We start from the raw sequence: 13109 nt of genomic DNA, 5'->3' as shown, positions 1-13109 counted from the left end.
TTCGGTTTAGGGTTAGATTTACATAAAATGACATCCTTACCCAAACCCAACTCTAACCGTAACGCCAGGCGACAATGGTTTAAAATTTAGAAAGTATTAAAAATAAATCGGAAAAAACAGTATAAACCAATACTTAAAGTGACATCCTAATGCAAACACCAAATCTAACCCTAAACCGAAGCGAAAATGGTTTGAAAATAGGAAAAAGCAGTTGAGTAACCAATACGTGACAAATAACACATAAACAGAAATTCGTGATACGATCACGAAAAAACACAGAAATTTGGGACAGTATCACGAAAAAGAATAAAAAAATTATGTAACTATAGGTAATTTCATGAGACTGGGTAGGTTTTTTGAGGAAAACATTTTAGGATTTTTTTCTCATTTTAATGGACTTTAATGGACCCCAACACTTAACAGTTTCAATGCAGTTTCAAAGGACTCTTAACGATCTCAAACAAGGCATAAAACTGTTATGCGTTGGGGGCCATTAAAGTCCATTAAAATGAGAAAAATCCTGGAATGTTTTCCTCACAAAACATAATTTCTGCTTGACTGAACAAAGAAAGACATCAACATTTTGGATGACATGGTGGTGAGTAAATTATCTTTCTTTTTTAAGAAAATGCACTAATCCTTTAAGTACTAAGTAATAATGATTAACAACTTGTAGTTACTATGAGGTTGGGGTTAGGATTTAAGGGATAGTTCACCCAAAAATTAACATTTTTGATGAACCCCAATTTACCTCCATAGTATTTTTTTCCTACTATGAAAGAAAATGGGGCTCATGATCGGTTTGGTTACAAACATTACTTAAAATATATTTGTATTAATCAGAACAAAGACATTTATACAGGTTTGTAACAACATGAGAGTGAGAAAATTATGACAGAATTTTCATTTTTGGGTGAATTATCCCTTTAAGGTTTGGTATAGGGTTAATTGCATGTAAATTATGCATAATTTACTGTTATTGCTATAGTAATAAACATGTAAAATGTGTAACAAAGATGCCATAATAAAGTGTTACGTGAGTTTGATATATGAAGGGTTCAGATGGAAAACCGCTAAACGCCACCATGTGTCAAAAATGAGATAATGATATTGATGCTATTGACAGAATGCTCTCAGCACGTATTATATCTTCACCAAATACTTTCGCTTTACAGATGCTTAAACCTTTCCTTGCGCTATTCAAAAATACCGGTTTGTTGGCAGAATCTGTTAAATGCCACGGCAGTTTTTTAGCAAAGCCTGCAGTGCACAGAAACCAAATGTGAAACAACCATGGATTACTTTCATGGACCTGAATAGAACCCTAATGTGGCAGACACATGCATCATAGCGCCCCCTTGTGTTTGGTTCGGTTTCTTTATTTTGAATATCCTCATTTGCAATGTTTGTAGCAACAGTTCACTATCTTGTCCAAAGAAGTGGATTTTTTTAAACAATTTAAGGTTTTTGCCAAAAAGCTTGCATGTACTTAAAGGGTTTTGCTAAAGATAGTCAAATTTGTTAAATGCAAATGAAAATAATTAGTCACTAATAACATTTTCAGTGCTATTAAAATAAAATAACTGAACCTAAAAATAAGAGACTGAAAAAAAATGCTAATTTACAACAACACTTCATATGTTGCAATTTGACTCAAAACCTGCCAGCTGCAATACTTATGTTGTATTTAAAAAAAATAGATTTTTGTTTACTAGATAGGATTATTTCACTGACAGTGTTTACTTTCATGTATTCACGATTAGCTTAGAAGTTTACAGTTCAGATTTTATATTATATGCAGCTTTTGTGTGAGAGGAAGCAAAAGTGGAAAGTGGAAATGTTGATTAGTCAAAGCTTTGTGTGCATGTTTGTCTACCTCTGACCCAAATTGATCCCACATGTTAAGTGTTTTGAGCATTGGAAAAGGTTTTCCTGTTTTAGTAATATAAACAGTCTTTGTTGAAAACTATTTGCCAAGAATCTCTATTTGCATAAGTTCTGACATTTAAAATCGCTTTTCTGCCCAGATTCACCTGAACAGTAAAGGCCTCATTTTCTCGGTTGGGCTGCTGCTGGCATCTGTGTTTCTCACGGTATGTCTAAAGCAAAAATCTTTTGAAGCAGTGCTATTTCTGTGTTTAAAGTCATTTATCGACCCTTTCTTTTCCTCTCAGGTCCTCTGCGTGCATCTGAATAAGTGGAAACTGGACAAACGGCTGGGTTTCTTTTGTTTACTGATGTACGCCGTCTTCCTGTGTTTTTCCATCCTCATCGAGTTCAACATATTCACCTTTGTCAATTTACCCACCTGCCGTGAGGAATGAGATAATTGCTTTTCTCAGCTCTCCTTCTTTAACCTTGCGAGGACAATGGCACAAGTTCTCGATCAGAGGCAGACCGGCTCTAGTCCCGAAGGCGTATTTATTTATTGATCTAGTTATTCTTTTCCCTTTCCATGGGTACAATATTGACGGAGTCCTCGGGACTGTGGTATTATAAGGCAGAGAGGAGAAAAGAGCATTTGTGTTGTGAAAAATATGGTCTTGTTGACCGATATATAGACTCTTCTAATGGGAAATGCATATTATGGTTAAAGATGACTACTGCCTGGATTGATGTGAATACTTTTTTCTTTAAATATTTTGCATATTACATATTTAAAGAATATGATGTAAATGTATTTTATGATGACGTTTGTTTCATTAGCTGCTAATAGAGAAAAGAAGAGGCTGGACTTTTACTGATTATCTGTAAAATTATAGATTTATGAGGATTTGTTAAGAAATTATTATGTTGAAAGGTACTGGTGACCTATAGAGAGAATGGTGCTGAAATGGTGAGTCCTCCTGTTAATTTGGGGATTACCCAAGTTACTACTCACAGATTGATCTGAAAGATCTGAGCTCATCGGTATATACACATCTGTCCAGAGACAGAGAGAAAGAGAGAGAGAATATGTTTACTTTACACAGGAGGAAATAAAGCAGAAGATAGATCATATCAGATCAAATTTTTGCAACACTTTTAGGGAGACAGCGGGCATTTGTTTGCACCTGTGTGGATAAAAAAACATTTTCAAACGCTACAACACAACATTTACGTTTGTTGAGAAGATTTCTTGTGTGATTTAAGGGGATCCTATAGATGTGTTCTTGTTCATAACGCTCTGTATATACTTAAACAGAGAAATGTTTATTTATTAATTTATTGAAGATTTATTTATGCACATTACTTTCCTATGACATACTGAAACAAAACCAACCCACAGCTGTCCCAAAGAACAGACGCTGTTTAGTCTTTCAGAGTTTGTGAGACTTTTCTACTGAATTTCTTCTCCATCTCTGAATATTATGCACCCTTTTAGATGCACCTTCGACTCAATACATAAAACGGTTTCTACTATTTGATATACGTGTGACAAGACATGAGAAGTAGAGGTCTACACGTGTCCAAAAATTCCTACCCGAACCCGATCAGACCCGTAAATGTGCTACACTGAACCGACCCGGACCCGTCTGTTGTTTTGAAAGCTGGACCCGGAACCGACCCGGACCCGTCTATTATTTAAAAGCTGGACCCGGATCCGACGCGGACCCGTCTATTATTTAAAAGCTGGACCCAAACCCGTCCGGGAAGACACAGACCCGACCGGCAAATATTCTTTAGCTAAATGTTATTAATAAGTCAATAAACAAGTAGCGAAAATTAAACTTTTTGTCTTACCCATAACGTTAGAAGTTAGTCTTCTCCCTCCTCCTTGTACCTGACTGTGTGTGATGCACAATCCTTATTTCCAAGAAAGTTCCATCCATGTTATTCCTCTCTTGACGATTGAAATGTTTAATGCTTATTCCAGCTTTAAAAGTCCACTTTGTTGTGTATCGGGTCAACTTGCTTAATAATGTTTGCCCATTTGGATAATAACGATTGCTCGTTCAGTGTCATATCTGCTTTCGTTAGCTTTACTTTGCTATCACCTCTGTGCTCTTTGAGCAGAGTCGCGAAAACTGTAGATATAACAGCAAGACGTTCAATTTATAATATTATTATAAAAATTAGAGAAGTCACGTCAGTGCAAAATGCGCGGTACGGCGGAATAGGTCCCGCCTTCTAAATAAAATAGCCAATTGTCAAAGGTAAAGTCATTGCGTCTCACTGCAGAAGCTCCTGACTGGTAGCCAGATAAACATTACAAGAGCGCATGCGCGTTAGCTGCCTGGTTGGAGCAACCAAATATAAACTTTTTAACGCAACTTTAGCGTCATAGAAAAAATGTATGCGACAGTTCATCTAAGTTTTTGTTGCTGGAGAAATATTTTATTTAAATGTGAGTGTGTGTTCTCCGAGTCCGATCGACCTCGGGTATTACCCACAATGTTAAACAGACCCGGACCCGAAGTAATAGACTGAGACCCGACCCGGACCCGGCTGATCATTTAAAATATAGACCCGAACCCGTACGGATCCCGGGTCGGGTCCCGGGTCTTCGGGTCTCGGGTCTTCCGTGTAGACCTCTAATGAGAAGGTTATTGTTTGAGGTCATTTTTGAACACTTTGGCAGGAAAGTAAGGAATATATATACCTATATATTTTATACTTAACTGTTTTGACATTTATAAATGGACTAAGTGAGCCACAAACCTAAGCAGCTGATTAGCCGGCACAACATGTCCTGGTGAAATGAAGCTAACATCAGTGTCATTCTGATGTTTTTAGTAGGATGTACATTCTTACCTATGTAAATCAAAAGAGACTATATGAAAATTTGCTGTATAATAGGTCGTTTTCTGTTAGCATGCACACTTTTAGAGTTTATTAGGGAATTTTTCAATAAATATTCTCAGCAGAACAGAGATCGAAAATTATTTCCAAGGATGCAGATAAGATGGATTTTTTTGGAAACTTGTGTGCACATTTATAAGTCACAGGGGCTCAATTCTTCGCCTTTATTTAAAAGGCCAGGTTATGGTTCTGGGGATATCAATGCATCACAGCTTTAAGCTTTTAACTGCAGCACAATATCTGCAGACTTTCAAGTTTCGATCTGTTTTCTCTCCTTGTAGAGGTTTCAGTGTGCTGACAAAGTAGCGAATTTACGGACTGTTCAAGTCTAGTTCATGCAGGTTTCCTAGTCCGACGGCACATTGCAGGAAATTTGTGTTTAATGCACTGGGTGAAAGTAGTTGTTCTGTTGGTCATATTTTAAGAATACAATCTAGCTGAAATAGATACATATCTGGAAGAGTATTGCGACAAAGTATTTTTAGCACAAAGCAACTTTGTATTTTGTAATGTTTTCTGTAGGGTGTGCTTCAACATATTTATTCTTTAGCTCATAAAACTAATAATCAGTTTGTCAGCTTACTGTCAGTACCTAGCATGTTTAAAAACAAAGCCACTGTGTATAGGAAATCTTTATTATTGATGAAAATGAGATTATTTTAGCAGATGTGAATGTTTCATTTTGTAAATCGAATCACTTGGGAGAAAACAGAGCTCATGATAGATGCTGAGGTCTAGTTTCTTTCCCCAAAAAATGCAACGGCAGGTCTAAGGTTTAAGCAATCTGTTGTTCCTGGTACAAATAAGCTAGCTGTAATCCAAGTAGAGTGGACGTGCTTTGATTGGATGCTGAGGATTGTTAATAATTTTATTCGTAAAGCAGGGTATTATACGAACAATGTCAGGAAGGCAGGGTTTTATTAAAAGTGTGCTTTTCGTTGAAATAAATAAAAGAAATGCAATAATGTGTAGATTAATGAATTACTGTTTAGATTTTTTTCTTGTTAATCCTAAACATGATACATCACATTCTTTTAGTCACATAATGCTATAGAGTAAATATTTAGGTACGTTTGTGTACTCTTTGTTCCATTCTTTCCATTACTCTTACTTTGTAAAAATGACTGCAAGAGCACTGCTATCTGCAGATTATGGGAAATTCTGAAACATAAATTGACAAAAACTGTTTATGGTAGCAATACCAGCCATATATTAATGACAAAAAAATAATAATTCAGTTATTATTATGTACTAAGGCTGTTTGGTTAAGTTCACTTTTGGAAATTAAAGTGCTGCTGTTCATTAGTATGCACACATAATAATAATTATAATAATACATAATAATAAAATAAGGGCATGCACAAACTTTTAGCCCACAAATTTATTCACATTTTCTTTTCTTCTCTGCTGATATTACTTCATGGATTCAGGCATATTTAAAACAAAATGTGACTTTTTCAAGGTTGATGTGTTGTTGATGTACATAAATATACATACATACATGAAAATGTCTTTGCTTGTATATCCATTGATTTTATTTTCATAGATACTGTACAATGTTTGGGTCATTTCATTTATTTTTAATGTTGTTGTGTTGAGGGCTTTACACCCTTGGTTTGGTAAATTGCATGGGACATTTTATTATAAATAAATTATTTATGTTTATTACTATGACACACTGTTGAGCACTGGACATACAGCTGCAGATATAGACCTCTTAGATTATTGCATGTTTTTTTTCTATTTTCATTTTGTTTTGTTTTCTAAGGGAACTCTGCTGGGCTTCTTCACTGACAGCATAAAGTAAATATTTTATCTGCAGTTCAGGCATCGGCTTTATGTACTAAATTATTTTGTTCAGGTGTTTAAGTTGTATATCAGAGTACATATTTGCTACTTGAGCATAATTAAAATGATCTTTGCTGAGGTAAGTGTTGTTGTCATCACTATAAATCTCTGTTGCTGTGTGTGTGCATGTGTTTGCTTGTGTTGTAAAGATACACACTGAAAAAGGTAAAAAAAAAAAAGTAATATCAACTTACATTTTTCACTTAAAGTGAGACAATTTCAGTTGAAAAAAAATCATAATTTGTTAGGTGTAACTACTTTTTTTTTAAGTAATTTTTTTCATACAACTTTTACCTTTTACAGTGTATCATTATTTGTGACTGCCACATTTTTAAACACAAAATAAAAAGTGGCTATAAATACTGCCAATTATAGCATACTTTGAAATTTTGTTTGAAAGTTTATGGAAGGGTGTAGTAGCCTATATATATATATATATATATATATATATATATATATATCATCATAATTTAAAAACGTTCTAGTTTATAACCAGCTTGTGTGGTTAGCCTAGTCCAAAGTAAAAACATTAACGGGCAGTTTCCTAAACAGGGCTTATCCTAGTCCCCTAGACTAAAATGCATGTTTGAGCTGATTTCTAGGGACAGTCCACTTTTTTTGAAAATATGATAATTTTCCAGCTCCCCTAGTTATACATTTTATTTTTCTCATTTTGGAATCCATTCAGCTAATCTCCAGTCTAGCGGTACCACTTTTAGCATAGTTTACCATAATCCATTGAATCTGATTAGACCAGGGGTGTCAAACTCAATTTCATCCCGGGCCACATCAGCATTACGGTTAATCTCAAAGGGCCGGTTGTATTTGAATGACTGTATGAATGTATCAACTCTTTTATTACTGTATATTGCATAATTTTCTCTGCATTTGCTTACTATTGGTTTTGTTAATAACTCAATTAATACCTAGCTTTGAAAGTAGAAGCCCAGGCAAATAATGACAAAGTGTATATAGAGTACAACTATTCTACAGATTATTTTTAAAATAATTGTGGTGACAAAAACACATGTTGTATGTGAGTACACTCAAAATGTTCTGTTATCCTTCATTGTGCAGGTCTGAAAATGAGAGGCATTTTAGATACTAATTAAGAGTTTTACAATCTCCACCACAAAATTAGGCATTTATTAAACACATCTACCCTCGCCTGTCATTTCTTGCCCTCTTTACAAAAAAGCTGTGATTTTTTTACCTGGCTTTGAGTGTCTGACTGTTTGACTAACGTCTCATGAGTTCATTGTTGTAGGCTACAGATCAATAGATTCAATCGTTTATTAATGAGTCAGATGGGTCATTAGTTCGCGTATTCAGCGGAAATAGACGCGTTGTAAACTAATCCCAGCGGGACATCGCGAAACATTTCTGTACACGAGTCGGAAAACATTTTCTCGCTGGATGCGCGTGAGCGGGCGCAAGAGAGGGAGAGAAAGAACGAGCAGATACTGTCCGTTTCCATATGCGGAGGTCGTATAGGCAGCGTCATCAAGCCTGGTTTATTTAAGTTAACTGACCATTACATTCGCAAGTCATACGCATATTACAACTATTTACTATAAACAAAGAATAATATTTAACTTTATAATTGTTAATATTCTGAAACAAGACAGTCTTGATGACGTATGCAGCCTGGAAATGCGAGCTCCGGACGCTGCAGCGTTCGCATTCAGACACGCCCATTCTAGTAGTGCGCGCGTGCAATCATCAACATTATCACTATAATTACATTACAAAAAGACTTTGGCGGGGCAAAAATTAGTTTTCGTGGCTGCTAAAAAAATCTATATAGGAAATAACCTGCAAAAATATAACTTATAATAACAATAAAATAATCTGTAAACTCTCGCGGGCCACATAATTAACATAATTTGTAAACTCTCGCGGGCCAGATGAAACGAGGGGGCGGGCCGGATTTGGCCCGCGGGCCTTGAGTTTGACACCCCTGGATTAGACCATTAGCATCATGCTAAAAAATAACCAAAGGGTTTCGATATTTTTCCTATTTAAAACTTGACTCTTCTGTAGTCACATCATGTACTAAAGACCGACGGAAAATTTAAAGTTGTGATTTTCTAGGCAGATATGGCTAGGAACTATACTCTCATCCTGGCGTAATAATCAAATACATTGCTGCCGTTTTTACGCCAGAATGAGAGTATAGTTCCTAGCTATATCGGCCTAGAAAATCGCAACTTTTAATTTACCGTTGGTCTTAGTACACGATGTAACTACAGAAGAGTCAAGTTTTACATTTTTATTAATATTTAAAAAAAAGTGGAGTGTCCCTTTAAAAACATCTTGCACTGACATATCTTAACATATTTCAGTGCCATTGTTTTGTCTCAAGATGCACACCCCTACTGTTTTTGTAAGGTATGTTTGTATAAACTACTTAAATTCCCTAATATACTTATGGTCTTCTAGTCCTAATAATGTAAACCCTGTCTGGGAAACTGCTTCTAAAAGTCTATAAGAGATAGCGTGTGCGCATGACTGTTAAAGATATTTAACTCTCATAAGGCTCATAATAAATTCTAAAATTAAAAAAAATCTTAATGTACTGTTGCTTCAGCTTTGAAAGAAGCTTTGTTAGCATCATTATTTATTATTAGTACGCTTTACCGTCTTTGTTCAGTTTACGTTGTAGTCAGTCATCCGCGTGTGGGAGTTGTAGTTCTTTCAAAATTCCCAATGTTCCGCCAACGTTGCTGTGACGTTGCTGTAACGTGGTACTTGCGCTAGCTGGGAACCGTTTGCTAGCCATTTCCGCATTTTTCTCGTAAATTTGCTCGTTTTATCAAGAAGCATTATTAGTTATTAAACCGAAGCCAAAGAAAACCAAATACCGTGGCCATATAAATGGAACCAAACAATAGCAGTCGTTCAAACTGGGCGATAAACCAACGAGTGGAGGGTTTAGCGAACAAACACGGGGAAAACATGGCATTGGGGACAGTTGAGAGGTGCTCCTCTCCTGTATCTGAGGAAATGCTACCACTGCCAAGCGACAAAAACTTAGAGGGCATACCGGGACAAGGTGAGGTTAACTTTAACACGGATTCAGAGTCATTTAAAACTGCAGCAGTGACTGTTAAATGCACGGATGAGGATGCATCTTCATTATCAGGTAACGTTACTAAAAAGTTGAACTTTTTCTTTTTTTTTCAGTCATATTGAAATTCTATTTTAAAATGTATACATTTAATCTGATTAAATATGCACTGCAAACTATAAAGCTGCTTTAGAAAGTAGCACAGTTTTTTTTACTTTGTATATAAAAGGCATCTTGCCATTTTTAGGATAAAATGGAAACGCTGGCAGCAAATTCAGAAATTGAAATGTACTTTGGAGTTTGTACAAAGTAAACCTGAAACTAACAACTCTCACATCTCTTTTCCATTAAAAAATAAACACCCTATCACCTGTATAAAATGCACTAGCAACTCAAGTCAAAAACAACGTGGCAGGTGAATAGCAACACCTAAGATATTACCTAAAACACCTGAAAAAATCCATAATGAGTATTTTTCACGCAAGTTGTTAAGTTTAAGCTGTGCACAGAGAACTATGCATCTGAGTTTATTACCGTTTGAATTGTTTACCTTTTTCTTACTATGTTTTGCTTTTTATAACTACAGAGATGGCAGCCCATAGACAAATCATATCCCTCCTTATTGAGATAAAGGAGGAACAACAGAGGCAGTGGGCAGTGTTAAAAGACCTGCAGGCACGAGTTAACGGACAGGTGTGTGAGGAGGAGGATGAGCCGCTTGAAATAGATCTACCAATGATGACAATGGAACAGCTTGATGAAACAGAACGACATTTGGAACATACTGAAGCACAGAAGAGAATGGTACTGTTTCATAATATATCTATATAATTGTAAAAGTTGTAAGTTCATCTCAGTGTTGGTATTAGGGTCTGTTTACACAGGATGCAATCTTGACTTCATAAACATTCATGCAGAACAATGTAACAGACCACACTTAAATCGCTTAAAGAAACACGCAGACTTTTTGGGACTTTAGCTTATTCATCATATTCCCCAGAGTTAGATAAGTCCATACATACCTTTTTTAACTCTGTGTGTGTGCCGTAACTTTGTCTGATGCACTCACTGTTAGCCTAGCTTAGCACAAAGTAAATGGCTCCAGCTAGCATACTGGGAACTATATTCTCAGAAGGTGAAGCGCTGCTACTTGGGCGGAGTGATTTGCTCGCAGTGCCTGAGAAGCCCCTGAGAATATAGTTTCGAGTATGTATACGGTTAAAAGATGGCTGTGTCTCATATGACCTTGTTATGTGTACACGCTGTGACCACACAAACACAACATATAAATAGGAAAATGTTGTCACTTATTGGGAGCAGTATGGTAGCTGGAGCCATTTACTTCCAGTCTTTGTGCTAAGCTAGGCTAGCCGTGGGTGCGTCGGACAGGGTTACAGCACGCAGAGTTGAAAAAGGTAGTGTGGACTTATCCAACACTAGGGGAGACGGTAAATAAGCTAAAGTCTCAAAAAGTCGGTGTGTTCCTTTAAAAAACAGTATGACACCTAGTAATGCGCGAAGTACGCATCCTAACCTAAGATTTGTTATGTGTTTTGGCTTTTAAGACCATCTACCTCTTGTTAAATCACACTTAGTCTCCTATCTGTTTTGAGTATTCATGTTTTAATTCTTCATAGGTGTCACATCTATCGCGTATGGGAGGGGCCACAGTAGATGATGCAGTCCGGCGTCTTATGCATGCTGTTCTCTCTTATAATTTGGGCTCGGAACTCAACTGGGTTGGCAGGGGACAGAAAAGAAGCTTTAGAAACACCAGACTGCAGGGTGTTTTATTTCGTAAGCTATCTTTTAATTATATTTGAATACCTGAATATGAATCACTCATTTGAGACACAATTTTCAAAAAGCTAAGACCACACCTGTAAGAAAAATATTTTGTGATCTTTTAACTATCATCTCCACAGGTGCTTTGAAGAGAACGCCTGTAGGAAAGGAGGCAACACACCACCAGTTTGCTGATGTAGTGAAAAAATGGTTGCGCTTTGCCCCTTTCAGACAAAGAGGGAGTGGAAAAAAACAGCATTGGAAACCTATTGATTTCATGTGTCCCAAGTATGACAGTACAGTGGAGGTGGACTGTGACCAGCTTAACATGGAATCTGAGGATGGTAATGTTACAATATAGAAGGCACATTTTATATGGGAAAGGGGACTTGATCAAAGAGATTATGGGAGCTTGAAGGATTGAATGTGGTCATAGGTAATTTTCATTTCAAATTTTCGTTTTTATATACTGCAGTCTCTAACTTGACTACATGCTACAAAAATGTACATGCATATTATGTTTTAATTATTGCCAAGCTCACGTGAACATATTTCAATACATTTCCAGTTAAGAACTATTGAAAATCTTATTTCAAGTTCCTGTTTGAAAATGGTTTTGCAAACAGAATGTGATGATTTCTGTATGAATTAGCACCATTATGTTTAAAAAAAAATCTGAAAAGAGATTTATTAAACACTACATCACAGATTAGACACCAGTAACAGCACACTTTTGTATCAATGAAATTTGTTTAATTTCATTTTTTTAAGTTGAATTATCGCATATATGGAACTTAAACCTGTGTTCTGCACAAAAATAAATCCACTTCCTGTTGGGATTTTTGTGATAACAATTGTCTGGATGTGCATTGTCTGGCTTATTACACACCTACTTTATTACTAGGCTACTTTACATAATTTAAAATCAATTTAAACCTGGCATTACATTGTGTTCCAAATTATTATGCACATGCCATTTTTGTGTATTTTTCCAATACAGTCAGTAAGTTTACAAATTTTATTTTATCCTTAACACTTATATGACAGTGTGGATGTTATTCTATTTAAATTAAATAAATGTGTTAACAGATGCTTTAATACTTATTATTATAAAAATTATTATGCAGAATGAACTTTAACCAAATGTATAATGATATAATGGATTATAATGATCCAAAAATAGATATTTGTCAAATGTGCTGCATGGAAACAAAACAAACACAATGTAAAATAATGTATTTATACAAGTTACATAATAATATATGAGTATATCTTTGACATGACTTTAACTCTCCTATTCATTAAACTTGTAAGTATAAAAGTGTAGGTTTTGTATTTATTTCACTTGAAGATGCAAGTATTGCATTCCTAAGTTGATGTTTAAAATTATAGTGCTGTCCACCTCACAGATCTTTCAAATAACGATGCATCACACACTCTTAAATAGGATTTAGGTCACAGGATGATGGTGGTAATACCTTGATTTCTTATTTTATGCCCATATTAATTAAAATAGTCAGTGATGCTTTGCTTTTTAAAGATAATGCACACTTTTTGTCTATAGAAAGATCTTTTTCCATACCCATATTGTAGGAGAACTACAAATTGCTTAATAATTTGGAAC

At 35.6% G+C, this 13109-nt stretch overlaps 2 protein-coding genes across 3 annotated transcripts in view; both read left to right on the top strand.

Annotated features, from left to right (window-relative positions):
- Window positions 1-6709, top strand: part of slc24a3 (solute carrier family 24 member 3) — a 76382-nt gene extending 69673 nt beyond the window's left edge. Inside the window, exons 16-17 of the mRNA XM_065296694.2 lie at window positions 2028-2093; window positions 2175-6709. Coding sequence (XP_065152766.1) covers window positions 2028-2093; window positions 2175-2324 — 216 coding nt within the window. The 3' untranslated portion in view covers window positions 2325-6709. The remainder of the gene's footprint in view (window positions 1-2027; window positions 2094-2174) is intronic.
- Window positions 6710-9373: 2664 nt separating this feature from the next.
- On the top strand, window positions 9374-12340 carry LOC135787004 (uncharacterized). Of its 2 annotated transcripts, none has more exons than XM_065296693.1 (4): window positions 9374-9685; window positions 10287-10504; window positions 11338-11497; window positions 11626-12340. In XM_065296693.1, the coding sequence occupies exons 1-4, from the start codon at window positions 9508-9510 to the stop codon at window positions 11844-11846; spliced, it is 777 nt and encodes a 258-aa protein (XP_065152765.1). In that variant the 5' UTR covers window positions 9374-9507; the 3' UTR covers window positions 11847-12340. The 2 variants fall into 2 exon arrangements, with proteins under 2 accessions (XP_065152765.1, XP_065152764.1); XM_065296692.1 differs by having other exon boundaries at window positions 9374-9775.
- The last annotated feature ends 769 nt before the right edge of the window (window positions 12341-13109 follow it).

This window comes from Paramisgurnus dabryanus, chromosome 20 (assembly GCF_030506205.2).
Source record: "Paramisgurnus dabryanus chromosome 20, PD_genome_1.1, whole genome shotgun sequence".
NCBI classification, from domain to species: domain Eukaryota; kingdom Metazoa; phylum Chordata; class Actinopteri; order Cypriniformes; family Cobitidae; genus Paramisgurnus; species Paramisgurnus dabryanus.
Note: the sequence above shows the minus strand (reverse complement) of the source record. Positions and strands in the feature narration are given on the sequence as shown.